At 40.2% G+C, this 27,761-nt stretch overlaps 2 protein-coding genes across 3 annotated transcripts; both read right to left on the bottom strand.

Moving 5' to 3' along the window:
* Positions 1–417: 417 nt before the first annotated feature.
* Positions 418–8,099, bottom strand: LOC120737187 (mitochondrial uncoupling protein 2-like). Its single transcript, XM_040037746.1, has 6 exons — positions 7,586–8,099; positions 5,364–5,571; positions 3,818–4,021; positions 2,489–2,590; positions 2,232–2,412; positions 418–2,151 (listed from the first exon to the last, which is right to left on the bottom strand). Exons 1-6 carry the CDS (start codon positions 7,709–7,711, stop codon positions 2,052–2,054), a joined length of 921 nt encoding a protein of 306 aa, XP_039893680.1. The 5' UTR covers positions 7,712–8,099; the 3' UTR covers positions 418–2,051.
* Positions 8,100–9,165: 1,066 nt separating this feature from the next.
* c2cd3 (C2 domain containing 3 centriole elongation regulator) lies at positions 9,166–27,628 on the bottom strand. 2 transcript variants are annotated; one of them, XM_040037583.1, is made up of 33 exons: positions 27,372–27,628; positions 25,922–26,191; positions 25,682–25,839; positions 25,371–25,549; positions 25,115–25,257; positions 24,904–25,036; positions 24,674–24,826; positions 24,440–24,584; positions 24,231–24,340; positions 23,912–24,115; positions 23,641–23,753; positions 23,423–23,541; positions 22,961–23,089; positions 22,425–22,871; positions 21,376–21,527; positions 20,685–20,928; positions 20,107–20,290; positions 19,837–20,020; positions 19,091–19,263; positions 18,870–19,005; positions 18,276–18,550; positions 17,679–17,759; positions 16,982–17,599; positions 16,558–16,902; positions 16,306–16,444; positions 16,162–16,226; positions 15,871–16,076; positions 15,650–15,780; positions 14,689–14,838; positions 14,421–14,611; positions 12,118–12,868; positions 11,268–11,376; positions 9,166–9,594 (listed from the first exon to the last, which is right to left on the bottom strand). In XM_040037583.1, the coding sequence occupies exons 1-33, from the start codon at positions 27,421–27,423 to the stop codon at positions 9,457–9,459; spliced, it is 6,627 nt and encodes a 2,208-aa protein (XP_039893517.1). In that variant the 5' UTR covers positions 27,424–27,628; the 3' UTR covers positions 9,166–9,456. The 2 variants fall into 2 exon arrangements, with proteins under 2 accessions (XP_039893517.1, XP_039893518.1); XM_040037584.1 differs by lacking the exons at positions 9,166–9,594; positions 11,268–11,376 and adding an exon at positions 13,471–13,510 and having other exon boundaries at positions 12,700–12,868.
* Between the last annotated feature and the right edge of the window lie 133 nt (positions 27,629–27,761).

The raw sequence follows: 27,761 nt of genomic DNA, 5'->3' as shown, positions 1-27,761 counted from the left end.
TGTTCCAGCACAGACTTCAGTTTCATCTTTGTCAGCAGCGTCTTTTGTCCTGCAAGACTCAAACTGGGCAATTTTCTTGTCTGTCAGCTGGTTGTTTTGTGCTGTTCACCTCCGTGTCTCTGTATTGTTTGGCAGGAAACTCGATTATGTTTGAATATGTGGATACTTTTGTTAATAAGCTTGTATACACACCAAGAATGATACAAATGGCATAAGAAAGATGAACTATCATAAAATATTTGTAGGAGCTTGCATCCTCTAGCCTGAAAAGTCTTTTACTGGCTTGAGTCTCACACTTAGGTGGTGTTTTATCTCTGTATTGTTTCCCTGAAAGGTCTCATGGGGGATTATACAGAAGAGTATCTGTAACAGCATCCAGTAGTACAGCAGGTATATAGTAACACATGATGAGGTTCATTGTGTACGTGTGTGGGTCAACATTTGCCCCCCTATAGACAATCTTGTCCTTTTATTTACTGCCTTCTTATTTCATCTACATTTTATTCATATTTTTAAAACTTTAAACAGGACAGTCCAGTTGGTCAAAGCATAAACCATACATTAGACATAACTGACAGGCATACAAGTGCAACAGACCAAGTGAACCAGTATACTTATACATAGAGTCTAACTCACACACACAGTCAACCTCGTATATGAGGTTAGAGAGAGGTTAAGAGATAAAAATGCCCTGACCCAGCAATACATTCACTTAAAAAAAAACCCAACAAAACTCACAAAGCAATAATTTTACCCAAAATACAGAAAATATATGAGGTTTACAGGGAGTTTTCCCACAGTAGCTTAAACCCAGTGAGCAAACATATGCTATGAGTGCTGTGTTCAAGTTTTCAATGAAGACTGAGACATTTTAGAAAACAAATATTATGTCGGATTTAATGTAACCCATTTAATCTGATCTGTCACAATACTGATCTGAGTTATATAAAGGTCTAAAACTATGTCGGAATTATATATCTATGCATTTTGAGCAGATATTGAAATAATAACACTTTAGCATAACTTGTCATATGACCAGAGAAGATGGTGGGTTCAAAGCCACCAAGCAAAAGGTTATTGAACACGGTAACTAAAAAGAGGCTTATTTGTTTTGGTCATCATTATCCAGCACCCACTGAGAATGAGCGACTTATTGCTGGAATTGTGAAGCAGCAAACCACAACAGTTTGCTCAACACCCTTACTCCTGATTTACCTCCTACAAAACACAGGTAGACTGGGTGGGCAAATGTCCATGCACCTCAGGATGATATAGAGCTGACCCATCATTACACAACCAGAATGAAAGCTGTTGTTCCTCCTGAATCTGCAGTTATAATAAACAATTTGCCCTTTTCTCTAGTATCCAGGAACATGCCTTTCTGAAGAGTGTGAGTAGAGTATACATGTTATCTCAGTAGTTTCAATCATGGCCTAACATAAAACAAAAATTTCTACCTTATCCATGAAATAAAATAAAAATAAAAATAGGAGCTGCTCATTCCAAAAGGTGTTAATTGTATGCTTTGGGAAAATTCAGTATGAAATGGGATAATTACTCTGGGCTACATATTTACATACATTTGCACTTCCTATATTCTTTTTTACAGCCTCAGAAACATGTTCGACCTGTTCTGTCAGTATATATCCAACAGTCATTTGTTACCTTGCACATCTAAATTCAGCTTTGTGCTTCTCCATTCATGCGTGTATTACTACACTTGGAAGCAAAGGCAATGAATGCATACACTTGCCTAAGAAAGATACAACTTAAAGAATGCACTGTGGGCATTTTGTCTTGTGCGTCTGTTCAAGTGTGCCAGTAAACATTAAAATGCCTCGTGTGAAAAGAGGGCTTTTGGAGATATAAGAAAAGAATTATTAAATATTTAAATAAATGCTTTTTTTAAAAAATCAATCATCACTGCAGTTTCTCCTTGTTAGATGTGCACTTTTATTCCTGAGGGTGAAAAGGTCTAAACCAACAGCAATAACTGTGCTACAATGGCTTCAGTATCAAACCAACAGGCAAACAGGTCCGAGCAAAGATTTTCAGGACTGCTGAAACCTCATCACAGCTCTCTTTATCTGCTCGTAGCTCACAAACATCACAATGTTCCAGGAACCCAGGCGAAGGAATGAGGGCACAAAGCTGTGAAACAAATCAGATGAAACAAGAATGTGTGTAGGAGTCACTCTGTCATGCTTGATTTTCAAAAATACATTCCTTACCCCTTGTAGAAAGCTGTTGGTCCTTCTTTAATCAGCATGGTTATAGCACAGTTAACAGCACCGCTGTACTGCCCAGGCACTGAGTTCATGAAGCGTGTCTTTATCACATCCACAGGGGATGCTACAATCGTGGTGCAGAAACCGGCTGCAAATGCTGCGGTGAAGTGGCACGGCATGTTGTCTGCAGGAAAAACTGATTTGTTATTTAAACAAACAAACCCGACGCTGGAGAGAGCGTTAGAAAGATTTGCACTTACCTGTCATCAGGTTATACTTCAAGATGAGCTCTTTCATTATGTCATAGGTCACAAGCTCAGAGCAGTTTACGATGGCGTTACGAGTTATATTTGGAAGACAACCTGTAAGAACAGCAAACATATAGGAACACTTTTCTTTCTCTGGTGAACTCAGTCTTAAAAAACATCCTGCGCTGTCATCAAACAGTCATGAAAATCAGTCATGATTTTCACTTTGCTATAAAGAAGAAATTCTTCTACCGGCCTCAACAGTTAACAGCATCTCATTTTAAATCAGTTTCAGCAGCACACTCATGTCATTATCAGCAGAAATTTGCAAAAAATTTTTTTCAAAAAATGGAGTGAGAAGATAAAAAACAAAAGTAAATATAAGTTTAAATTTGTGGCATATTTGCTTATTCCTTAAAAATCTATTGTGCAACTTATTTAGGGCTTTCAGGGGGAAAAAATGATCATGTAGAAGTTTCACTGGCTGCTAATTTATAAAAAATATCCACAAGTCCCTCTGGAAGCAAGTCTTGCCATTCAACAGCCATCGTGGTAACATCTCTGGGTACTTGCTGTATTTGGACCGTTGTTTTGAAGCATTGTCTAAATTAATTCTAGTTTTAATGGTTAAAGGACACAAAAAAAATTATTCTTAATTTTCTTCACCAAAACAAATTCAAATCACTTGGTGTGGTTTTGTCAGTCAATAGAGGAAGCACTTTTTTTCTGGAGCCACACAGTATTTTCCCAAACATACAGTAGTTTCATGAACACCTGAAAAAGACTCACATGTAAAATCACTGTGGTTCCCCTTTAGGAAGACTAATCTGAAAATGTGCTGGTTTATCCCGAGGTCATTGTGGGCTCTCTGTCAGATGCCTGAAGTAACGCAAGCTTCACATCTTTGTTTTGCAACATAAAATCTGCACATAAGGCAGCAGGTTTCTCTGAGAAATGCTCGGCCAACAGAAGACTCCGTAAAATTCTGGGGACAAGTCAGTTGAAGTCAGTCACCTGTGGTCTAATTTGTGACCTAACATAAGTGTTAGGCTGCAGAAACCATAAAAGCGCCACTAACTTGTGTAAGTATGATTTTTACTTTTGTTTCCCTCAGAGCTTATATTTTTAACATGACCCTAAACCCTTGCTTTTTGCTTTTTCCTTTTTGTTGACCATGATGTTACAGCTCAGAGGCTGACATGAATCATCCCTGTGGCAATCTATGAGAAATATAATGATATAAGTCATAACTGCTACAAGATGACCGCTGCTCAGTGGTGTTAGGGATGTCATGTTGTGCAATAATAACACCTAAACCCTGTGGAGTGTATTTTAATATACCTTTCCAGAGGCCTTTAAAACCTTCGTCCCTGGCAATGGTCCTGTAGGCATCAGTCGTGCTGCTGTATCTCTTGACAGAGCTGCTCTCAGGCCGCAGGGCCTGAGCCTGGAACCTGACTTTCACCACGTCAGTGGGCTGAGCAAAAGCCACGGCCATCGCTCCTGTGGTGGAACCTGCCAGCAGTCGAGTCCCGAGTCCAGCATCTGTTATGCAAGCAATTGATTTATGACATGTTGGTGCCTCAAACAAAGACACACACAGCAATTAGAGATCAAACTTGGTGCAGTTCGAATAATCATAGTGAAACCTGAATGCACAAAATATTTCAGTTATGCTTTTAATATGAAGCGAGTTAATATTTCACTTTCTATTTGGTAGATCCTCTTCTCTCAGGTTTCAAGCATCATTTCCTACTGGGGTAGACGTACACTGTTTTCTTTGGTAGAACATTATTCATTCAAACTGGTTTAATTGATAATTTCACCAAATAAAGCAACAAGCTAGGCTAGAGATTATAGTTTGGAGATGTCCTCATCAAGGTCAGGCAGATGTCCTTATGCCTTTGGGAGAGTTTAAAAACCAGAGAAAAAGTGAAAGAGAGGGTTGGACATGGAAATGTGAACAAGCGGGTGTGTTGTTGTGTCTCTAATTTCTGAAGTTTTGTTGATCTGGGTGGAAATCTGGATTGCTTAATAATGCCACAGCGGCATAGTTAGAATAGGTGAGGCCTCCAGCATAAACACATTCCTTGAAAGAGGACATTTTTTCTCCATGGCTTACATCATGGAGGCATTTTCTGCAAAACAAGTTCAGGCGATTACGGTTTAGACTTATACTCATTTTAGTCTGAGTCTGATTTCCGGTTAGATGATCAGGACTTTTCAATTTCTGAAGTTTATTTTCAGATATTAGGAAGGGAGTGTTTGAGCTCATTAGCCCCTTAAGAAATCTTAAAAAAATCTAAACTAACCAGTTGCTCTAAACATCAGTTAAACGTCTCTTTCTGAACATAATTTCTTACATGTTTATACCTGCCGACTGGCATGTATTTCCTAAAAGTTGTGAAACACTGACATCAAACTCACAGTAAAGGAATTTTTGCACATCTGGATCACCTGCAAGGATTTTTTCTGTTTTCCATCTGTACCATCTTTAGCTGTGATAATTTTAATTATTAATCAAAACAATAAGACAGTGAGTCCTTCATAAAATAATTGTATTTGAAGCTCATTTTGGGTTTTTTTTTTATGTTTATTTTTACTTTAACCAGGAAGTGCCATAAATTAAGATCTCTTTTACCAACTTTAAAAGTTCACCATTATAAGGTTTGTTTAAAAAAAAAATCTAAATTATAACATAAAGAGACATCGGACAGAAACAATAAATCCATCCAAACAAGGCAAATAATACAAAGTCCAGCTCAAGACCAGCAACAGGTTTAACAGGCTAAATTTGTTTGGTGGTTGTTAAACTCCTGAGGTGGAGTACACTGGCTGTAAACTGCTGTGTACTGAGTTGTAGGATGTGGTTTTGATGCAGACGTACTTTCTGAGCCTCGGGTGTAGAGCTGCTTCATGGTGTCATACATGCCGATGCGGATCGAGGCGAAGCTCATCTGCCTGTGCAGCCCTGCCACCAGGCCGCTGTACAGACTCCTCGGCCCCTCTGTCTTCACCATGGTGAAGATGGTGCCAAACACACCTCGGTATTCCGCCCTCTGGCCTTTCACTAAGGGCTTGGATTCACCTTGCACCTGAAGAAACATAATAACAGGTTCAAGATGTGCCATCAGCCTCACTGCCTCACTTAGAGGGAAAATGTCCACATATGTCTGTGATCAGGCTGCTTTCTTAATTGTTAGGTTACATTCGTGTAACATGCAGCCGTGTTGAGATATTTCTGAGCATATGCTTGAACTAGGGAGTTAGGCAACATGAAAAGCAGTTTATCTTCTAGTCAGCCAAAACACAGGTAACCTTGTATTGGCTGACAACAATCTATATCTATAGTATCCTAAAAATGCTCATGTGGTAACATTATGAATAAATGTTATTTTTTATGCTCTTAGACAGATATGGCAACTTCAATGATTTTGGGAAAACTGACACTCACTGGTAATTTTGTTAGTTACGCCTGTAAAAAAACAAAAAAAACAACATTGTTTTTAACAGGCGTTAACAGCCTGTTCCAAATAACTCCCAAGCATCTCAATAAGATTTCAGTCTGGAGTTTGATAACGCCAGTTCCTACTTTGACAAGGCCATTTGGGGTGGTTATAGCTCAGGTGCTAGAGCAGGCCATCTGCTAATCAGAAGATTGGTGGTTCCATCCCTGGCTGCTTTAGTCTACATGCCAAATATCCTTGAGCAAGATACTAACCCCAAGTTGCTCTCCGATGCATCCATCGGAGTATGAATGTGTGTGAATTGTAGATAGAAAAAGCATAGCAAAAATTGCTTGCTTGAATGGGTGAATGAGGTTGTGTAAAGCAGAGTAAAAAAGCACTATATAAGAACCAGTCAGTTTACCATTTAGGAGCAGGACAAGGATCCAAAACACTAGTGTGTTTCTTGCATAACTCAAGTGTGTTTGGGTTTGAAGGGACAAACTTATTGCTGGACATTCTCCTTCAGGATGTTCTGGTGGAGAGCAGAATTCATGGTTCCATTAGCTACAGCAAGTCGCTCAGAAGCATCAAAGCAGCTCGACACCATCACATTCACCTCTATACCTCTGACCCTAGCTGAAGTGAGGCCTGCAGTTCTTCAGATGTTGTTCTGGGTTCTTTTCTGTGGTTCACTGGAGTCCCAAAGCCTTAGAAATGACTTTGTAACCCTTTCCAGACTGATATCTTTCAGTGACTTTTTGTTTTACATGTTTTGTTTTGTTTTTTTGTTTCTTTGAATTGTGTCATATTTTAGCCTACTTCACTTTTTAGACTGGCAGTAATCACACCTGGGTGTGGCTAGTGAAATTGAACTTTGCTTTCTTAAAAATGTGAGTGGTCACAGTAAATTTTACATTTTCACACAAGGCAAGGTAGGTTTGGATATCTTGTGTAAAATGTGGAAGTAAATTTAAAGGTAATTTGATATACAAAGAGGTGTTTACAAGGGTTATAGAGCTAGTTATGCAGCTATTTGGTGGTTACCTGTTTTGGTATTTACATGTTTACACATTTGAATGTTTACACATGCATGTTCAAAGCAGTAATAAGTATGTGTTATATCTACCTAGTTGTTTTTTCTGCATTGATCTGAGTATAACATTTCCTGGCTTCTTAGAGCCCAGTGAAATATTGATGACAGCGGCACACAGGAAGTGTTGGTTTTTGTTGTTGCTGTGTGCTGAGAGTAAAGAGGCTGGTAAGACAGTTAACTGTCTCCATCGTGCTGTTCCTAATTATTCAGGGAGATTCCATCAAGTGAACCCTCACGTTACACTTGTTTCTTTAATAACTCAAATCATCAGTTAAAAACGGACTTTGGGGTTTCGGGAATTTGGTGATCTGAAACATTTGAGTGTGACAAATATGTTAAAAAGAAAGAAAGAAAGAAATCAGGAAACAACACTTACACGATAACGTGTACGCTGAGCCGGGTCGGGGTGAGGGGGTGTTCCTGTGCACCAATTTTTCCACTTTTTTTATATTCTGAATTGTGTTACACTTTTTGTTATAAAATATAAAGCTCTTAATTACCGAGAATATTTTGAGGTGGCTATAGTTGCAAATACCATGAGGCGGGTGGGGCTTCCTGATGCCTCACCTGTAGCCGGACTTTGGCGGTGTCCAGTGGGAAGGTGACCAGGTCCGCCACGCAGCCTGCTGTTCCAGCTGAGAAGATTTTAACAGCAGTTGTGGGCGTCAAATCAGCCGCTCTCCCTCCAACCATGATCAGTGCCTGAGCTCAACAGCAAGCCTCAGCAACAACAAAACTTAAATAACAAAGTGCGCATTGAAGGACTAATCATCATTTCATCCTTCGTGTACGGAAACGAATAAAAGCGATGTAGGTCAAGCTCCATGCAAAAGAAAGTTTGGAGTTTGAAGGGAACAGCGTCGTTGTGCCATTAAACAGAAACGCTCACGACAAGAAGTCGAAAGCAAACTGAACTAAGTCGGTATCTTTGCATGTCAACAAACACCTGACTGCGTAGCCGACGAGTGAAGCCTGGCCCACATTTACTGACTTTGAACGGACCTGCTGCACCGCCCTGCAGAACTCCAGATACTCATCACACACATGCGCGGAATACCCCGGATTGTTCTTTATCGGTGTTCTCTGTCATGATCCATCTGCTTTCAAATAAAAAAACAATTTCAATGTCAGCGGACAAGAGCTGAGGCGTCATCAGGAAAGTTTTATGTATCTTAGTACGGATAATGTCCTCCCATTCTTATGGGAAATAATCCTGCTTTTGGTGTTTTTATGATGGCAATGGCGACCACCAACTCACAGGAGTTCGTGGGTGTATATCGGATAAATGGTAAATGGCCTGTATTTGTATAGCGCTTTTCTAGTCCCTAAGGACCCCAAAGCGCTTTACACAACCAGTCATCCACACACTGGTGATGGCAAGCTACACTGTAGCCACAGCCACCCTGTGGCGCACTGACAGAGGCGAGGCTGCCGGACACTGGCGCCACCGGGCCCTCTGACCACCACCAGCAGGAAACGGGTGAAGTGTCTTGCCCAAGGACACAACGACCAAGACTGTCCAAGCCGGGGCTCGAACCGGCAACCTTGTGATTACAAGGCGAACTCCCAACTCCCAACTCTTGAGCCACGATCGATAACTGTGAAGGCCATGGGAAATAATATGAAATAATAGTCTTTTATTATAGAAATTGCACTTTCTCTTGATTGGCAGTGACATTTTCCTCTAAGAGGGACAAGAAGACTCAAACCATGGCAAAAAAAAAAAAAAAAAAATGCCCCCCAAAGTATAACAGAGCCTCACAACATCCTCAGTACAGGAGTAAATGGTTCAGGATTAACTTTAACTGAGTTATGTTACATCCCCAAAACTACCCTGCAGTGTCATTTGGGTGTTGTAACATGGATATGTGGTTGTTTTTTTGTTTTTAGATCGATTCAGGTTTCATGTTTCTGCTATCATACATCTTTAGGATGATGTATTTAAACCCTCTATTTACAGGAATTGTAGGTGTGTTAATATTTCAGTAGGACCACTATCTGAAAATATTAAAGTCTGGAGATCACACCTCCCCACTCTTCCATATTTGTTTATCTTTTATATAGTTGTTGTTTATTATCAACGAAACCACAGTTCTGTTTTTTCCCTTCTGATAATGCTCAAATGTTCAACTTTAACTGCCACCACATGAACTTCAATGTTTTATTTCTTTACAAATCAACATGATGGGAAACCCAAAAACATGAAATTAACATACACAGCTGTCTTATTCAGGAGAGAACCTGAAACAGTTACATCACCAAAACTTGTGGCCACCAGCCGTGCAGACATTCAGCTTCAATAAAACATTTAAAAAAAAAAAAAAAACAACAACAACAAAAAAACTTCAGTAGTGAAAATGGTTCATATTTATTTATAAAAATACAACATGTTACATTTAATATACATGATTATTGTTGCAGGCTGAAACCAAACGTCTCTAATCAGTCTCATCAAAGTGAGCTGCAAAAATTTTTGCTATTCTCTCCGTCTCTTTCTTCATGGATGACGGTGACATGTTGGGACGGTGCCGAGGGCCTCTGGGAGGTGGGGCGCTGTGAACCGATGAGTTCTGGTCCTGACAACATGAAGCGTTAAAGTTAAAAAAAAAACAAACAAAACACAAGTTCTGAACTGCAAGTACACAGTGTACCAAGACAGCTTAGTTGCAGGGGAGGCTGAAGACAAAAAAGTTAATTAATCTGAAACTTTTTTTGTGATTATATGACTTACAATTCACACACAACAAACCTTTGTTTGGTTAGCCTTCATGTTGTGAGACTGTCAGCTGCATGTATCAGCAACAAATGGCATGCCTGAACTAGTTTTTTTGAAAGGTCTCCTCATCATGCAGGGAGGAGAGGTGGTGCCAACAGTCACACCACCTCTCCAAATAAGTTCTAACTCTCAACTTCTCTGTTTTATTGTGCTCTTCAAAAAGTTGTAAAATTAAAAAACAGGAGTGACAGTCATCTCCATTGATTCTTTTTTTTTTGCATGTGACAGCATCTTATTGTATTGTACTGCAGTATTATATTGTGTTGTATATAAGACTTTTATTTTATTTTTATCTTTATATTGTTTTAGTGTACACTGAGGGCCGTGGGACCGTTTCAATTTCAAATTCCTGTGTATGGAATGTACATATGGTTTTTGACAATAAAGCTGTATTTGATTTATTATTATTATTATTATTATTATTATTATTATTATTTTTTTTTTGTGTCCCGTTTGGATCTTTGGCCATCAGAATTGTTGTCTTAAGGCCAAGAAAGATGCCAAGCGGATTTATTTTACCAAGTGGATCGTCATGGCCTTGCCATATTGGTCCATTTGATTGACCTTTATTATAATTATGAATTTATTTTATTTTCAGTTGCTACAAACGGGACAGACATGACTGGGGGATAGGACAGGGAGAGAGAATGAAAGAAAGAGAGGGAGAGAGAGAAAACCAAAGGGGAGAAGAGACGGTGAGAAGGGGGGGAAGAAAGAAAAAAAAACAAACAAAAAAAACAAAACACCTGGGTCACCTGTATGGAGAAAAAAAAACAGAAGAGAAAGCAAACAACAAAGAGCAACATAATAAAAAAAACGGCACCATCACAATAAACTAGCTAGCAGTAGATATCAGTAGATACTAAATAATAAACGATATTGTGCAGCACGCAAGATAGACAGCGCACAATGTGCTTTGAGGCAGCAGCCAAGAAAGGTGTAGTCCGCGTCTGTGAATACCCGTGTGTACACCTGTGTGGATCAGCATGCTTGCATTTTTGTTTGTTTTAAATTGCATTAAAATGATCAATTACATTAAAAGAGAGATCCATCAGTGGTTTTAGAATTCATACTTTTTACTAAATCACATCCAAAATTTGCAAAAATACAAAAATGTGTTGTTGGTTTAAAAAACAAAACAAAAAAACCCCAACATTTAAATGCTGGGCAAACACTGTGAATGAGATCAGAGAAAGTCAACCTGTTAGTGCTGCAGAACTGAGTGTTAAATTACACCGAATGTCAGTCTGGCATCACTCACATCACACATCATGCGAAAGATTATTCATAACACTGTGTGTACAGAAGGTTGGGCAAGTATATTTGCAAAACCATTAAATTATGCAAACATGAACAGATACATCAAAGGTAAAGGTTAATCTCTAACACCACTGTAAAAGTAACAGGAGTGGAGAGAGTGAACATATAAGCAGGCGTGACGGCCAAAAGCACTGCCCGTGGACAAACACTCACCGGGTTGCTGGATGCCTGGGAGAACGTGGGTGCTAAACATATAGCTCTCATCGACGCCTCCAGTTGGTGGGAGGGGAGGAAGAAGTTTAGAACCTCTGCAGGAACAGAGCTTAATGGATAAAGTTAAAGAAAACACGTTCTCAGTGTGTTTTGAGGCAGTTACAACTGAAGAGGAAGGGAACTGTGTTTAAACACTCCCCAAAAACATGAAAGTAAATGTTCAGAAAAACAAAACAAAACAAAAATATCTGTTTGACCTCCACGGGAAAACTATATTAAGGGGAAGCGCATCTGAAGGTCGCCGGTTCGATCCCCGGGCTCTCAGTCCTGGTCGTTGTGTCCTTGGGCAAGACACTTCACCTACCGCCTACTGGTGATGGCCAGAGGGGCCGATGGCGCAATATGGCAGCCTGGCTTCTGTCAGTCTGCCCCAGGGCAGCTGTGGCTACAACTGTAGCTTGCCTCCACCAGTGTGTGAATGTGAGAGTGAATGAATAGTGGAATTGTAAAGCGCTTTGAGTGCCTTGAAAAGTGCTATATAAATCTAATCCATTATTATTATTCATTATTACACAGACTGTGAGCAACCACATGGGATTTAGTGTGTGTGAGTTTATGTTCAGCCTGCTCAGCAGGAACGTTTTCGCACTTCCACCTGTCAGTCTCCTTATGTCTAGATTGTTGAGATGAATGTTGAAATAAAACCCTAAAGACGCCACACAAGATGAAGCATTTACACACCTAAAACAAGTTTTATAATGAATCACTGATTTGAACTGGCTCAGAAAAGCAAAAACCAACAGCATAACCTAACGGCCACAAATGAATCATGAAACACATTTAAGGATACCGTTGGAGGTGTGGCTCGTCTGAGGAGGCGGAAACACTGTGGGTGTCTGTGGTGTGCTGTTTGGCTGGTGATGAATCTGTGTCATGTGACCTCTTGTTAGGGCTGTTTAGTTCTTGTTGTTGTCTTTCACCTCCAGCATGTTGCGACGTTTCATCACCTCTCTCCAGATCTGAGGCATCTCCTGTGGAACCATTTAAGCTGCAGTCGTCTTCACTTTCCTCTTCCCTGTGCTTCCCACTGGGGTGACCCGATTCCATATCTACCAACAGTTTCTTCTTGCCCTCATCTTCACTCAGGTCCAGGTGCTCTGGTCCCTCCAGGCTCTCCAGAGAGGCCAATTCAGGATCTGACAAGATGCTGGTCCAGGGACTGGTTTTGTCTGTTAATGAGGTCACCTCATTTAAAGGCCTCAGCTTCACTACAACCTCCTCATAATCCTCATCTGTCTGCTCATCCACATCATCGTCCTCTTCCTCTCTGCAACCTGTTTCTTCTTCATCACTCTCAGTCATTTTAGCCTTGCCACTTCGTCTGTCCTTTTCTTCCTCAGGCTCAGAGTCTGTGAGGTCCTCAGACACTTCTGCTGGTGTAAATGGCAGAGGAGACGTGACTTCTGGGGAACAATGTGAAACTCTGTGAGGACTGGACGATCTCTCAGTGATTGCTTGTGTATTGCTGTCTCCAACAGGTGACACTGTTGAGCTACTCTGTGGGTTTGAAGGAATTGTTTCCAAGCGGTGTCGTTGTAGACCTGTGTAAAGAGACAGACAAAGTTTGAAGGGTTTGAGAAACACACATGCATGCAACATGTGTCTAAACCCAAAGCTGAATCTTTTTAGTTTTGTCTGGCTCACACAGAAGAAGTTAATAACATAAATGTAGTTTGCATATAAAATAAATATAATGGGATATGAGAAAAACTGTACAATGAGCTCATTTAAATAACAAGCAGCAGAAGACTGTCAGTCTGCCCCAGGGCAGCTGTGGCTACAACTGTAGCTTGCCTCCACCAGTGTGTGAATGTGAGAGTGAATGAATAGTGGCATTGTAAAGCGCTTTGAGGGCCCGAAAAGTGCTATATAAATGCAATCCATTATTATTTATTATTATTATTATTATAATAAATGGACTGGTTCTTATATAGGGCTTTTCTATTCTGAGCACTCAACGCGCTTTACACAACTCGTTCATTCACCCAATCACACAAGCACTTTTCTCTTTTCTTAAGTTTTTTAGTTCTGTCTAACTAACATTAGATCATTGGACATTGCATTGGAGAGCAACCTGGGGTTAGTATCTTGCCCAAGGATATTTGGCATGCAGACTGGAGCAGACTAGGATCGAACCACCAACCTTCTGGTTAGGAGGTGACCTGCTCTACCAACTCTGCCAACTATGCAAAAAAAAAAAAGCAAAACAAGAGAAATTAATAAAAAGCAGATTTAAAAAGTTTTGTTTTTAACTGGCTTTTAAAAGAGTCCACCAATCGTAAGTCTTGAGTGTGCCACTAAACAGAAGGATCTGTCTCCTTTTGTTTTCAGCTTAGTATTGGGCACCATCAGCAGGCCCCGGTCACAGAACCTCAGGGGCCTGCCATAGTCATATGTTAGTAGAAGCCCTCCGGTATAACCTGGTGTCTGTCTGTGAAAAGCTCTCCAAGTTTGCCAAAGAACCAAGAGGTTCTAATTATTTCATTTTTCTCTTGATTTAGCTGAAGAGAACTGCCTGCCATCCACTGTTTAACAGTGTCTAGGCACTTCAATAAACTGCTAAGTTTTCAAATTTCATTTGGGTGAAATGAGGTGTAGAACCAATTATCATCTGCAGAGCAGAGATAAGAGATGCCCTTAAAGGTTGACAGAATGTGCCCAAGGGGGAGCAAATACAATAAAAACAGCAGAGGCCCCAAAAGAGAAACCTTGAGGTACACCAAAATGAACTGGACAAAGGGGAGATCTGTGCTTTGAAGTAGCTACAGAAAATGATCTGTCAGACAGGTATGAAGAGAATCACTCCAACCAGATACTGATATACCAACCTAGCACTTCAGCCTATTAAGCAGAATGAAACGTTCAGCTGTATCAAAAACTGAGGTAAGGTCCAACCTGAGCAGCAGAGAACAGTTTCCCCTGTTGCTCGGCCTCAAAATGTCATGTGATACTCTCAGAAGAGCCGTTTCAATTCAATGAAATCTACAAAAACCTGATTGAAAGTGGTCAAGAATGCTGTGCTGATCCAGAGCAGCAGTTAACTGGCTGACCACAACGTCCTCTAGGACCTTAGCAGTAAATGGATGAACTCACCACTGATGATGTTGTGGACTTCTCCGACTAACTGGTTTGACTTTAGTAGAAGCTGAGATGAGCTGTACTCCGAGTCCCTCCGTTTCTCATGTTTATTGTGACTTTCCTGCTCTGGCATAGGTGGGAATGTAGGAGTTGAAAGTTTGCGGCTGAAATATTTCTGAATGTTGTCAAGCTCGCTCAGTTTTTTCCTGTAAGAAAAGAAACAAAGCTCAGGCTCTGCATCAGTCATTAATGGTTAAACAATGCAGTGTCCATAAACTGGTACCTGAGTGCTGAGAACAGGATCGAGCTGGAAGGATTGATGTCACCTGCACTGCTGCTGTGAAAGGACTGAGACGCTGTTTGCTCCTGCAGACTTTGATGGTACAGGCGTACATTGTCCATGTGCTCAGAATGACGGTCACTCTCACTGGACCTGCAGCAGTCATTACAATAACATATAAATACAGTTGCAGACTTTATATTGTAGCATGTGGCAATGAATAAAACTGTGCAAATGAAGGACCGGTTCTGCAAAGCACCAGTTCTGTGCCAATACCAATGTTTAAAATAATCTGATAGCAGACGCTTGTGTTCTTTTGTTTTGTTGACATTTTGTGACAGGAAAACAAATTAATCCCCATTGCACAAACACAGTATTATACACAGTACTTACGCCACACTCATTTATTTGTATTTTGTTTCCAAAGGGGTCAGACTTGTAATTTTTTGAAGTGGTCTTGTGCAATAGTTCTCCAGACTTTCTGAAGGTTTTTGGAGGACATTGGCTGCTTTAAACTCATTTTCAGTCCATATCATTTTCAGAGACCAGTGTTTTTTTTATTTTATTTTTGTAAAATATTATTTTATTTTACACAAGAAGTGGAAACTAAACTAAACTGTGTCACCAATGTTAAAACTGTTTTTTTTGCCTAAATGCTTAATTGTTTGTTTCCAGATTTATACGTTTCAACAAATCGCTGCACATATTTCTGATTTTCATGGCAAAATACAAAGAAATGAGGGGAGGCTTAAGGCTTACTTACTTACTGTAGATATACAAAAACCTGCCCTAACGTTTTTCAGTCCTCAATGTGTCTAAACTAAGTGATACACATTTATGAGACTGGATCTCAGGAATAAGGACCACAAAAATTATGAAACACAGCTGATGAACACCTTCCATTGCCTTACTGGCTGCAAATATTCTAACAGATGATCGGCACAACCATGGTGTGAATAAAAACCTTTCAGAGAACAGCCTGTCCGTGTGGTCGGGTGATGAGATCTTCTGCTCAGGGAACCTGCTGATGTGAGAGGGAAAGCTGCTGTATGTGGCTGTAGTCTGGTAGCTGAGAGGAAAGGCCTGGAACAAACCCTGCCAGACAAACACCTTCTGGTTTGTTTCAAATTTTGAGAAAGCCATCAAGTGTAAAAAAATCTGTTCAAGCAGTCTGAGTTCTCTCACCAATGAGTTTTTGGCAGCTTCTTCACTCACAGATAGTCTCTGCCAGCGTAAATCTTGGACCCCCTTCAGTGGAGTGATGGACACTTTAAGCTGGCCGTGACACTGGCCGCCAAAGTCTGTGATGTTGTACCAACCGCACACTGATGGGAAGCCACAGACTAAAGGGGACAGGTCTACAGAGGCAAATCCAATCACCCTGTCCAGCTCTATGGAAGCAAAATGAAAATGAATAAATTAATCCTTCAAAAACATTAAAGCAACACAAACAACGGGGTGAAACAGCTCCTGTACCTCCTTTATGCCAGACTTTAAACACAAGGGATTGTTGTGGATCAACCAGGAGCTGCTTTGATAGCCTGGAAATTTGAAACAAACACATTAGCCTGATGTTTGATCAGTAGGTTATTTAAGTTGAGGTCTGTGAAGTTATTCAACCTGCACTCGTGCTGATGGTCCCACACAGGGGAGTCTGTGTTAGCTATCACAGCCGTGGACACTGGTTCAGCAGAGTCAGCAGTGGCGTATGAAACACAGCAACATGGCATCCCTTCACTGCGTTCTGCGAGGGGACAGCCTGATGGAAAAGACAAACATGTTGTTGTTAGTGAACTGTATGTTTTGTTTGCTTTTTTTTTTTTTTTTTTTTTTAGAAAAAAAAAAAAAAAGGCACAAGACATCAGGTCACACCTTTCAGGTTCAGGTGCATGGCCCGATCCACTGTGACTGTCACAGGGAAAGATTCATCTGTACTCTGTTCCGTGTGCTGCACAGATGAGATGTCTGGAGTGGCTCTGGAGGATTTATACTTGTGTTTGCTCTGCGCTGATGATTTTCTGAGTGTAGATGGAGAAAGGACTTGATCTCTTTCTTCCATGTCCTCTGATACCAGTTCTTCCTGACTGTCAGAGTCCACCTGAGTCTCAGCTCCAGTAGGTATTTCTCCTGGATCTGAACCGCCTGTCAAGGTGATGTGTACCCTGAGAGCTGCTCCTTGTAGATCTGCTGCTGAGCGCCTGAACAGAGGGTACACTCCTGTGAAAATACAAAATTTATTACACTCTGAAATATGGAGACGGTTTTAGTAAAGCATTGCTGAGCAGTTATTTCATACCACTTAGCGTCAGCTTCTGCTTGGAAGTCTTTGCAAGCGAGGACAGATCGACGAATGCTGAGCCCACCAGTCGGTCTGTGTCACTGGGCCTTCTGGTTTTATTTTTCTTAAAGGCAACCCACACCTGCACCTCCAGCTTCTCCTCCCGTAGATACCACATTAAAGGCTGCGTACGTCTCAGTTCAACAGTCCTACTTCCTTCAAAACTCACTGTGGCCTGGTCCTCCCCTGCGCCTTCATCAGCAGATGGGTGTTTCAGGTGAGAACAGAAGGCGTCTCGGTCATAGAACTTGTACCTGATGTAGCAGTAGGTGGAGCGCAGCAGCTCACTGTGCCCAGGTAGCAGCAAACAGTGGATGGGTAGCCACACTCTAGGCATGGTAAAGGTCAGCGAGAGTTTTCTCATGCTCTCTTCAAACAGTTCTTCTTCATCCTGCATCATGGAACTGTCAGTCAGGGTATTTTCCCAGCCTAAACCCTGAGCAGCTTTAATGACCCTTTCTCTATCAGAGTGGTGAGCGAAGCTAATGGAAAGCTCTAGGCCTCCGACCAAGATGTGCTGGTGCTGAGAAGAACTTGCTTCACGACTTATATAAACTCCAAACCAGCCAGAAATACCTACATATGTGGAAAAAGAAAAACTCTGACAAAGTCTTAACAAAAAATAACTGCTTTAACTATTTTAAGCCCAACATACCTGTTCTTTTGTTGATGAGCTCAGACAGAGGTATTTTCACAGTCCCCAACATTAAATCTTTAGATTTGGAAACGTTCACACCTACAAAGAAAAAAAAAAAAAAAAAAAAAAGGACAATATTAGAAACAAATACTGCTAATAAAATTTTTACACAATAATGTTTAAAAAATTTTAAATACATGTTTTGTTTTTTTTAAACTTGACATTATGCTGCCAAAAAGCAAAGGTATCCTTCAATGTCCCATCCTGGATCAGCTCTTTTACAGACTTTTCCAACGCATTGATGTTTATCTCACTGTTAAATGGTGTATAACGAAAAATATTTACAAACTAGGGCTAACATTCATGATGATTCTTAATATCTAGATCGGTCAGTTATTACACGGGTGTATATGATATAATATTAAAAAACAAAAAAACAAAAACTATGACAATTTCTTTAAGGCTCCACTGATGGGTAAAGAAAAGATAAATAAAAAGTAAAATAAATGATTAATGGTCTCAAGTTAAACATAATCAGAAAACTGTAACATAATATACTTTAGGCAAGTTAAATGTAAGAGTAACCTCATTTCACAAAGAGTGCACTGAGCTCACTTAAACTTTTACGATTGTCTCGGTTCCACACAGTGAAGACAGCAGAAGCCTGTTCCAGCTGCTCAGCAAGGCTGAAGGTTTCTCCGCTGCTGGTCTGAGCAAGCAGATCACAGGACACCTCCATGTGGTGGTCGAACTCGGGGCAGAAAGCCTTTGCTGCTGTGCGGGTGCACCTCCTTTCACTCTCGGGCAAGAAAGAAAGCTGGACTGTGATGAAAGTGTTCAAACCAACGCCGACAAAGTAGCTGAACCTCTCATCTTGTTCTGATAATATCCTGAAATAGCAGAGGCAGTATTTCTAAATACTAATTTGGGCATTATGGTTTCAATACACATAAAGAAGAAATGAGCGAATACTTTTATTTTGATCAGATGAAATTTGCCACCAATCTCAGAATGAACAAAAATAAAACAGCAGAGTCTCAACAACTGTAGATTTGGTGCACATCATCAGCTCTTAATCCTACATCCTAACCCAAATATTTTTATCAAAGTGAGCAGGTGTACAGAAAATCTGTTCTAATTAATGAGCTTTATCATATATAGATGAAATAAAAAAGGCAAATTGTCCGGAGGTCAGTAATAGTGATGTACCTTGCGGCAGCCTTCAGGCCACATGCTCTGTGCACTTGAACCACGAGTGTCACAACTCGAGAGGCAGCTCCTCTTCCAGTGTGTCCTTCGGGTCTCACAGGCCTCTGCTTGTATCGAATGCAAACATCTAACAGTCCTACAAAAACAAAAGCAATAACAGTCAGATACTGCCTGTATCTATATATTCCTATTAGCATGCGTGCATAATTATGTGTTTATACCTGAAGGCTGAGGTTGGTGTACTGTGGGACTCTCTGTCCTGGGAATCAGGGGCAGAGAGAACATCTGAGCCTCATCAGGAGTTTGCCTCTGCATGGTAACCATGGCACACAGCTTGGACAGCGGAAGCATTCCTCTGGCCACGAGCTGATCTCTCACATTTGGATAGTAATATCTACAGAGAGACATTATATTGATCACAAAAAGAAAACAAGTTGAGCCAGTTGCAATTAAGACTGATTACTTTCACATAAATTCTGATTTAAGTTAGTGGATCTCAAAATTCTGTCTGGCATGCCCCCACTACACCTGGTTGTCTGTACACACACATGCAGCTTGAGAATCACTTCACTAAAGACACTAAAAGAGTAATGCTGCAGACCTGTATATCATTACTGTATGCACAACTGAGCATTTAGAAATAAAGTATTTTCCTTAACAGGATACAGTGTGATACTCACTGATTAAAAACATACAAAATGCACTAGATTTATGTAATGAAACAAAATTTACAAAAGCTGCCAAGGAAGTAAAGTTTTCTGTGCTCCTTGTACCTAATGAAACTTTAAGTAAAGTTTAAAACCTATTTTTACAGAGGGCACTTCAGCTCAAACAGGAAACCAAAACATTACCATTCCTGGGGTAAAAATACTAGGCTTATAATCAGCATTTTAACTGTGGTAAACATCACTTCATTATTTTATTAAAGTTTAAATGATACATGGATGACATAACAGCATCCACAAACCTGCACCACACTTCAAACTGGATGCCTCCACCGCTGCTGAGACCTTGACTTGAGAGAGAGCTGAGTAGCAGCCTCTGGACAGGAACTCCTTCAGGAGCCAGGAGCACATGAGTCTCTGTGTGACCAAACACCGGGTCAGGAACACAGAGCGTTGTGGTGGTACGGAATGGTTTCAGGTTCACAGCTGTTGGGATGTGATTAAGCTTGGAATGATTCAGAGGGAATAGAAACATCTTATGCTGAAGATTTGAAATGATTAGGTGGCCTTACTGCTCTCTATGAGGTTTTGGTCCATGTCTGCAGCAGAGTTGCCCTCCTGACAGGGGAAGCTGTACTGGATGTAGCAGTCTGCCTCACCCCACACTGTGGACTGCAGAGGAGTCATCCCACTGACCCTCTCCACCCTTACCACAAAAACATGCTCTCTCATAGATTCTACATGTGCTGCAGTCACCTGAGGGAGCAGAGCAGTTAATGTTTTTTTGTTTTCATACCAACACATTAGAGAAAGAAAGGGAACAAACAAGTTGTGTTGAAGTTTGGTGTTAACGTTTTCATGAATATTTATTCTACCAAGTCACATTCATGAGTTGTGAGGTTTTAAGGATCTAAATTAACAAAAAACAACAACAACAAAAAAGCATTGCAGCGAGTTTCCATAAAAACTCAATAGGGACAAATGTAAATTGTGCAGATTTATTTATATTTATATTTTGGTCTGTATTCTGTGCCAGCACATATTTAAAGTGGAATTTTCTCTATACTTTCTATTAAAAAAAAAACAACAAAAAACCAACTGCCAGACTAATCTATTTGACAAGTATTATGCAGCCAATGGTAACACCAACCTTTGTTTGTGAATGTGGATGGTGATCAAGCAGATGAACTGGTCTCACAAGATGAGGCAACGAGTCATATTCTTCATCTCTCGTGCGCTGGAGGGAAACGATCTGCTCTGATTGGCCCATAGCCAAAACAACCCTGAGGTTTCCTTTACAGCTCCCTGAGAACACATCAATGACAGGCATGTAGCAGTCCACCCCTAAAACAGGGTACTGCGCCTGCAGGAGGAGGTGGGTGATCTTTGGATCCCTGAAGGGGACAGACATATTTTAGTAAACATGTTAGTATGTTCTATACTTTGTCATATATTTTAGGAATCCACTTAGTGACTAGAATGTAGGGTAACTGCCTTTTACAATACATTCTTGGTGTATGTAAACCTGGGATACTAAAAGTTTTCACTGCTCTTCCCTCTCAGATATTATTATTGTGATTCCAATTTATAGGACTGTCAGCTAAACAACAATTACAATTGTTAATCAGTGGATAACGTTCTCAAAGCGTTGGTATATGAACAGTCAAAAAAACTAAACATCAAAATATAATTCCCAGGCACAAATGGTGTAGCATTCACATTTAACTAATTCCTTCAGTCAAAACTCAGAGATACTTTTTGCAAACAAATAAATAGTCAGCTGACCAGCTAGCAACTGTAATATTTCATAATTATCCTATATTATTGTTTACCTATCTTACCTGAATGACATGTAGAACTGATGAAGAGGCAATTTAACTAGGCCAAGGAGTCGATCCTGCCCTGAGCTTCTAGTCTTCTGCCACACTTCTATGACCATCATATTATTCTTCATCCTCTCCAGCAGCTTAGCTGTTAAGGCCACAGGTGTCACCTAAAACAGAGAAATGTAAAGAGTGTATTTAGATCAAGCTGCAGGCACTGAGAAATCATCAATGATCCCGACAACTAAAAATGCCAGACTAAAAAAAAGGATTAAAGCCTGGAACATAAAACAGTTTTAAAGATAATAATAATAGTAATAATAAGTAATAATAATAATAATTATAATAATAATATTATTATTATAATAATTATTATTATTATTACATTTAATTAATCTAGATTTACTTTTCACTAATTCTAAAGTGTCTGTTTGTTGCATCCATGTAGTTTTAATTGATTCAACAAACAGCTTCCAAATCTGGTAACTTCTGGAATAAACAAATAAACAAAACGCCTGCCAGGTAAAACAGACTAATGTATGCATTGATTTTTATGTCAGATGCCTTTACTGAAGGAACCCCAAGAGGATTTGTTTCTCCTCCTGGTCTCCAACCAGGGATTTTTCCCATGATAGACAAACAGATAAACCACTACTCTGTGAAGCCACAGAATAATTTCTAATGCTAGTTTATGCTAATTTATTCTTATGTTAATTTTACTACTAGTTTCTTGTAGAATAGCACAGTATCAGGTACATAAATAAAATATTAAAAAGCTATGTAAAAATATGTAAAGCTTTTAAAACAACACTCAAAAATAAAAAACTCATAATGCTCCCATATACTCCTTTATTACAAAAAAACAGCTTTGTGCAAACTCTTTGTAGATCCAGAAAAAAGACTTAAGAGAAAAAGTAAGTTTTATGTCTTTTGTTTTGTGGATTCAGTTTGCAAAAACATTATAGTAATTTCCCTTCATAAATAAGATCATTCCAGTGACTCAATGACGTACAAAGCCAGGCAGCAAACTTTAAATGTGGTGAGAATAATGGACCTGCAGCACTTACCTGAACAAAGCTAAACGTAGGGTTTGGCTGACCCCAGCTGACAACAGATCTTGCCGGCTCATCACACCAAAACAGTTTACAGTTCAAATAAACATTCGGAGCCTGCAGAGGCCCACAGTTGAAGTTCTTCCCATCTGGTACCATGAGTAAGGCATGCAGCAGGACCTCAGGTTCCTCCTCCACCTGCTGCCACGATTTAGGGGGAGATGTTTGATAGCCGGAAATAGGAGCAGGTTCCCTGGAGGGTCTCTGAGGTGTCCAAACATTCAGCCTGGCTTCTTCAAAAGAACTAGCCGGTAACTCCTCTCTGCCATTGGTAGCATGCTGGGTTCTGAGGCTCGCCTGTCTCTCTGGACTTTGTGATGGTGACATGTCTCTCCAAGTCACCTTGCTTTTACTTTTTTCAGAGGAGAAACCTTTACTGTGTGCTCCAAGTTCTAGTGAAACCTGCAAAACAAATCAACATTACTTCTGTGACAGTTACTTCCAAACATTACTTCCTGAGTAAAAGAAGCAAGCCAATGAAAATATATTGCCTTGAGAGGTCCAAACTCCCATGTTTCACTGTTGCCTTCTCTCTGAACAGGCAACACGACAGACTGACTCAGCTGCTCGTTCTGCAGCAGACTGCGCAATGGATGAATTGCCTTACCAATGGCAACAGGCTGCAACACAGGATATAGTGATTTAACACATAGTACACCCGAGCATTTAAAAGAAAACAGCAATGATCTTTTTTTATATTTAATGGAATCACAGCCATGTGTTTGTAGAACATGTTAGAAATACAATAACAGACTCTTCAATATTTTAATCACACTTGTGTTATTGTCTGAAAATGTGTATGTCAAAAATATTTTAACTTCAAAACAACCAGTTAATTAAAAATAATCATAACGTAAAGCCTTTGTTAAGAAAAACAGTAGCTCACATATCATGAAATAATTGACAAATTTCAACAAAATCAAATTACTAATAGTAAGCCTGAAGATACTTACTTTCCTTTGGTCACTCTTTCGTGAGTAAATCTTGAAAATCAGATCAGTTCTCCACCACTGTTCAACTGTGGCTGTACTGAAGTTGACAGGAAACACAGAGAGATGATGGAAGTTCACCACTAAAAAACATAATGTTTGTCAGTCACAAACCTGAAGCACCACAAGCAGCACTTTTCACTTGGGATGATTTCATTAAAGCAGATTCTCAATGGTCATACCTCTTCCTGTGACTTTACTGGAAACAACTCTGGTCACTTCCCCATCTCGGCTCGCCTTACTGCGATCATGTCGATTTGAAGTCACTGGGAACGAATACTCAACAAAATATGTACTAAAAGAAGAAAATGACATACGGTTTTGTCCCTAAAAGTTTGTATTTTTTATAACAAAGTCAGTGATTTGCATCATCATTATTATTATTATTATTATTATTATTATTATTATTATTATTAGCATTATGATCAACAAGATTTTAAATGTTTTCCTAACCATTTCCTGGCAATTAATGGCCGAAGTGGTTTTCCTTTATTTGAGGTTTTTCTGGGTGTTGTGGGTGAGCTGCCAGCTGGTACAGTCAGAGACTCAATCGTCACTCTTGCCAGCCGCACCGAACTCAGCAAAGTCAGCTGCTCTGCACTCAGGAGAAAATGGATATTCCCACCATCTCCTGACCGCTGATTCTCTGAATTGTGGCTGGACACAGAAAAACACAGTTCCCAACCATTTCATGCATCTAAGAACAACCTGAGCCTCTGAAAGAAGCTCTAGCTCTAGCTCTGACTTAAAAAGAATACGTAAAGGCCCTCACCCTTCACTAATCTTGGGTGCAGACTCAGTCAGCTTTTTTGCCTGATCTTTACTTGAAGACACGATCCCTTGGCACTCCTCCTCAGTGTCAGCTAATGTGGTACCTGTAATCTGAAAGAATGACAGTTATACTAGAAAATCAGTTAAACTGACAAAGCTTACTTTACCAAAAAAAACAAAAAAAAAAACATATAAAAGTCATCTAGTTACAGGAGTTTTGTAGAACAAATTTTCCAGCAAGCTCTGATCATACTGTGGATCATTGAGCTCGCTATCGCTACAGACACTGCTATAACCAGAAAGAGAATCAGGGCAGGGGCCTTGTCCATCCCAGAGAGGAAAAGCAGAAGTAGAGCTTTAAAGAAAAGAGAAAAAAAGGGAAAACTTTAAGTAAAAATACAACATCGTACATCTGCATCTGGATATAAATTCAAACATGGATACCTGCCAAGTACCAGATCCACAGCTCTGTTGTCTATGTCAGCAGGTCCGTCCAAGCCACTGTCTGAGATTACAGTAACATCATCAGAGTGCTTCAGAGTTAAATCAGTGTGAAGGATATTTTCAAGAAACATCCCAGAAGGAGAAGACAAGGGCCTGCAAGGAAAAGAAGAAAGTCTTACAGAAAGTGAATTGGTAAGAGAGAGGAAGCACTATTTTTTTTCAACACTAACTTTGGCAGAGGTTGGATGTTATCCTTTGGTAGAGGCAGTGGAGTATCTTTCAGAGCCGCAGCACTATCGGTGTCAGATTTCAAAGCTGATATAACCATTGCATTTCTGAGTTTGTTTCCACGGTCGAGAATAACTGAGATGAAAGAAATAAAATTTCAAAATATAGATATGCGTTTCTGCAAACTGATAATGCATGGATGCTTAAACAAACCTGAAATGATATCATTAGTTGGTTGATTTAAAGGATTCACAGCTGTTTGACTGTTCTGAGATCTGTTTGTTGTTGGCATCTGATTTTCAAGCGTCTCTTCTTCGTCCCTCTGTGCATTTTGGAAATATAAGTGGTCCTTCCCTCTGAAAATATTATAGCAACGAATAAAGTAAGATCACTGTCCTCAGATTTAAAAATGGCACTGCGTATGCCAAGATATGAGATGCTGTGCAGGTGTTTGAATTCAACTCTAAACCTTGGTGTGTTTCCGCCACTGCTCTCGGCTGATTCTTTCCCGTTGTTGGCTGAAAGCAACCTGTGCTGTGAGGGCACGGTCATTGGGGTGACTTGTCGTCGCTCGGTGCTGAGGTCTGTGTGGGGACCGGAGCCGCTGCTGTCATAAGCTTCTGTCAGTGGCTCCAAACTAAGAGCTACCTGATGAGGGGTGTAAGAAAAAGCTTAGATGTGGACTGTCCTCAGTGTCACAAACTGAGTGAGCAAAGCCCAATTTCAATACAGCCAATAATACTCAGATCCAAATAAATATGATTTTAAGTCTACACTCACCTGTAGCTCTCCCAGCTTTTCAGACGTTGGAGATACAAGAGTGTAAAATCCACTGATTGACTGTGATAGTGACAGGCGGGAGATGCCAGCGACCTGAGCTCGTGCAACTGGCAGATGATCTGGTTTAGTTAGGACTTCCAGCACCAAAGAGCCCATATCTGTTGATGAACAGCATAATGGAGATTAAAAGGAAATCGAAGCAGCATAGCAAACTCAAGAGCATCAACCTCTCCTAACTACCTGTAAGGTAAGAGGTGAACTGTTTTGGGCCACAGCGGATGGGGAAGCGAGCTGTGGTCTTGATAGTTTTCTGTGCCAGCTGTGATCCATCTCTGGGAAAGAAATGTGTACCGTCGGACGACTCTCCCCACCAGCGCAGCCTGATGAACGTTGCAGATGGTGGCTTGTGAACTGTCCATAAAACTCGGCCTATGGTCACCTTCAGGAAGCATCTGAGCTGGCCCTCGACCAGAGGTGGGAGACTAGTGGATGGGGACACATCACTGGGGACTGCAAGAGTTAAAGTGGAAACACAAAGAAAGTAATAAAAAGAATGGGATGTTCAGTTTTCCTATATTTTCTTTTATTGCCTTGAAAAACATTGGACAAATATAACAGATTGGATATGACAAATTATATCAAGCCTTCCTCTAGAAAGAAAAACATGTACTGAAAGATTTGTTTTTCTTTGTTGTTTTTCTTTAAACGAATGAAAAATATTAGGTTAAAGAGGGAAAATTTTATTGTCAAAGTTACTTTAACCCAAACTAAAAATCACACTGACAATACTGTTCTAACTTCAGCGGGATATAACTGGTTATATGGGGCTTTCAGTTAGGTCGTATGTTACAACATAGATCCGCAGAGATTTAAATCAGACCTAAATAAATTTACAGCAAAAAACACCAATGCTTATACGTTCAATGGATATTTTATAAGTTCTTTTATATCGCCCATTGCTCTATTAGATTGAGATCGAATGACTGTGAAGGCTAGTTACGTACAATGAACTCTTTGCCATGTTCAAGAAACCAACATTAGACAATTTGAGCTTTGTGACATTGTACCCATCAAAAAATGGATACAATGTGTTCAGTAAAGGGATGGACATGGCCAGCAACATTACAAAGGAAGGCTGTGTTTTGTTTTTTTAAACAGTTCTCAGTAAATACATACTAAGGGGTTCAAAGTGTGCCAAAACAATATCCCCACAGCCCACCAGCAGCAGCCTAAACAGGCGTACCTAACATAGTGGCCGGTGAGCGTTCTCAAGGTCTGATTACTCACTTAATCTTACACCGACTTGCCATGTATTAGGAAGTATTTTGGTATCTCTTATGAAATCAATACAGTCTTGTTTATGCATAAACACCACAAAAACGAAAAGGAAGAAAACAGAAACCGATTGAAGGCGCCCGTTTTAAAGAGAGATTGTATACTTTGCCTTTAGCTTTAGCATATTTTGACAAAACCACAAACAAAGGTTGCATAAAGTTGACTGCTAGAGCTACACGTAAACAAACAAAAGAGATTTGTGAAGTCCGGCGAAACAAACCGAAAGACAGTGCATACAAAACAGACAGTACATAGAGAAATGTAACTAATAAGTAAGTAAACATTTGAGGCTAATCTGAGGCTGACAGCTGTCGGTAACATTACAGTAGCTAACGGCTAGCTAAACTGAGTTTACCTTTCTTTTTGATGCCTGCAGTTCTGGCGGACCTCTGCTTTCTGCTCTTCATCCCTCAGCTCAGTAAGCATGGACTGTAACTAACAGCCAGGCCAAAGGACAGTCAGAGACATTAGCAGGCATGTTATCGCTCTGCAGCTAATTTATAATCCGTTAAACGCAGCTGAGTGAGCGGCACACACACACCCACAGACACTCATAATACAAAACAGCAGCGCGGAAAACTGTTCCCGAGCAACGAACTACCCGCTTCCGCTGCCGCTGCTTTTCACAGAGGCATTCTGGGAAAGTGAGTTAATTTTTGCTGCGATGTTTTTGGTTTTTTTTTTTAGAGCTGTTGAATAGATTCATTCATAATAAAAATGTGGAAAACTACGACTACACAATTAC

The sequence above is a fragment of the Simochromis diagramma genome, unplaced genomic scaffold (assembly GCF_900408965.1).
Source record: "Simochromis diagramma unplaced genomic scaffold, fSimDia1.1 OVJJ01000463.1, whole genome shotgun sequence".
Taxonomy (NCBI): domain Eukaryota; kingdom Metazoa; phylum Chordata; class Actinopteri; order Cichliformes; family Cichlidae; genus Simochromis; species Simochromis diagramma.
This window is presented reverse-complemented; position numbering and strand designations above follow the sequence as displayed.

Coding starts and splice junctions, on each gene's coding strand:
- LOC120737187 (XM_040037746.1), bottom strand. CDS start 7,711: ATGGTTGGAGGGAGAGCGGCTGATTTGACGCCCACAACTGCTGTTAAA. Junction 2,591..3,817: donor TTTTAAAGGCCTCTGGAAAG/GTATATTAAAAT, acceptor CTGTTCTTACAG/GTTGTCTTCCAAATATAACT. Junction 2,413..2,488: donor GAAGTATAACCTGATGACAG/GTAAGTGCAAAT, acceptor TTTTTCCTGCAG/ACAACATGCCGTGCCACTTC.
- c2cd3 (XM_040037583.1), bottom strand. CDS start 27,423: ATGAAGAGCAGAAAGCAGAGGTCCGCCAGAACTGCAGGCATCAAAAAG. Junction 12,869..14,420: donor AGTCCACAACATCATCAGTG/GTGAGTTCATCC, acceptor CTCTTTACACAG/GTCTACAACGACACCGCTTG. Junction 9,595..11,267: donor CCCAGGCATCCAGCAACCCG/GTGAGTGTTTGT, acceptor TCATGTTGTCAG/GACCAGAACTCATCGGTTCA.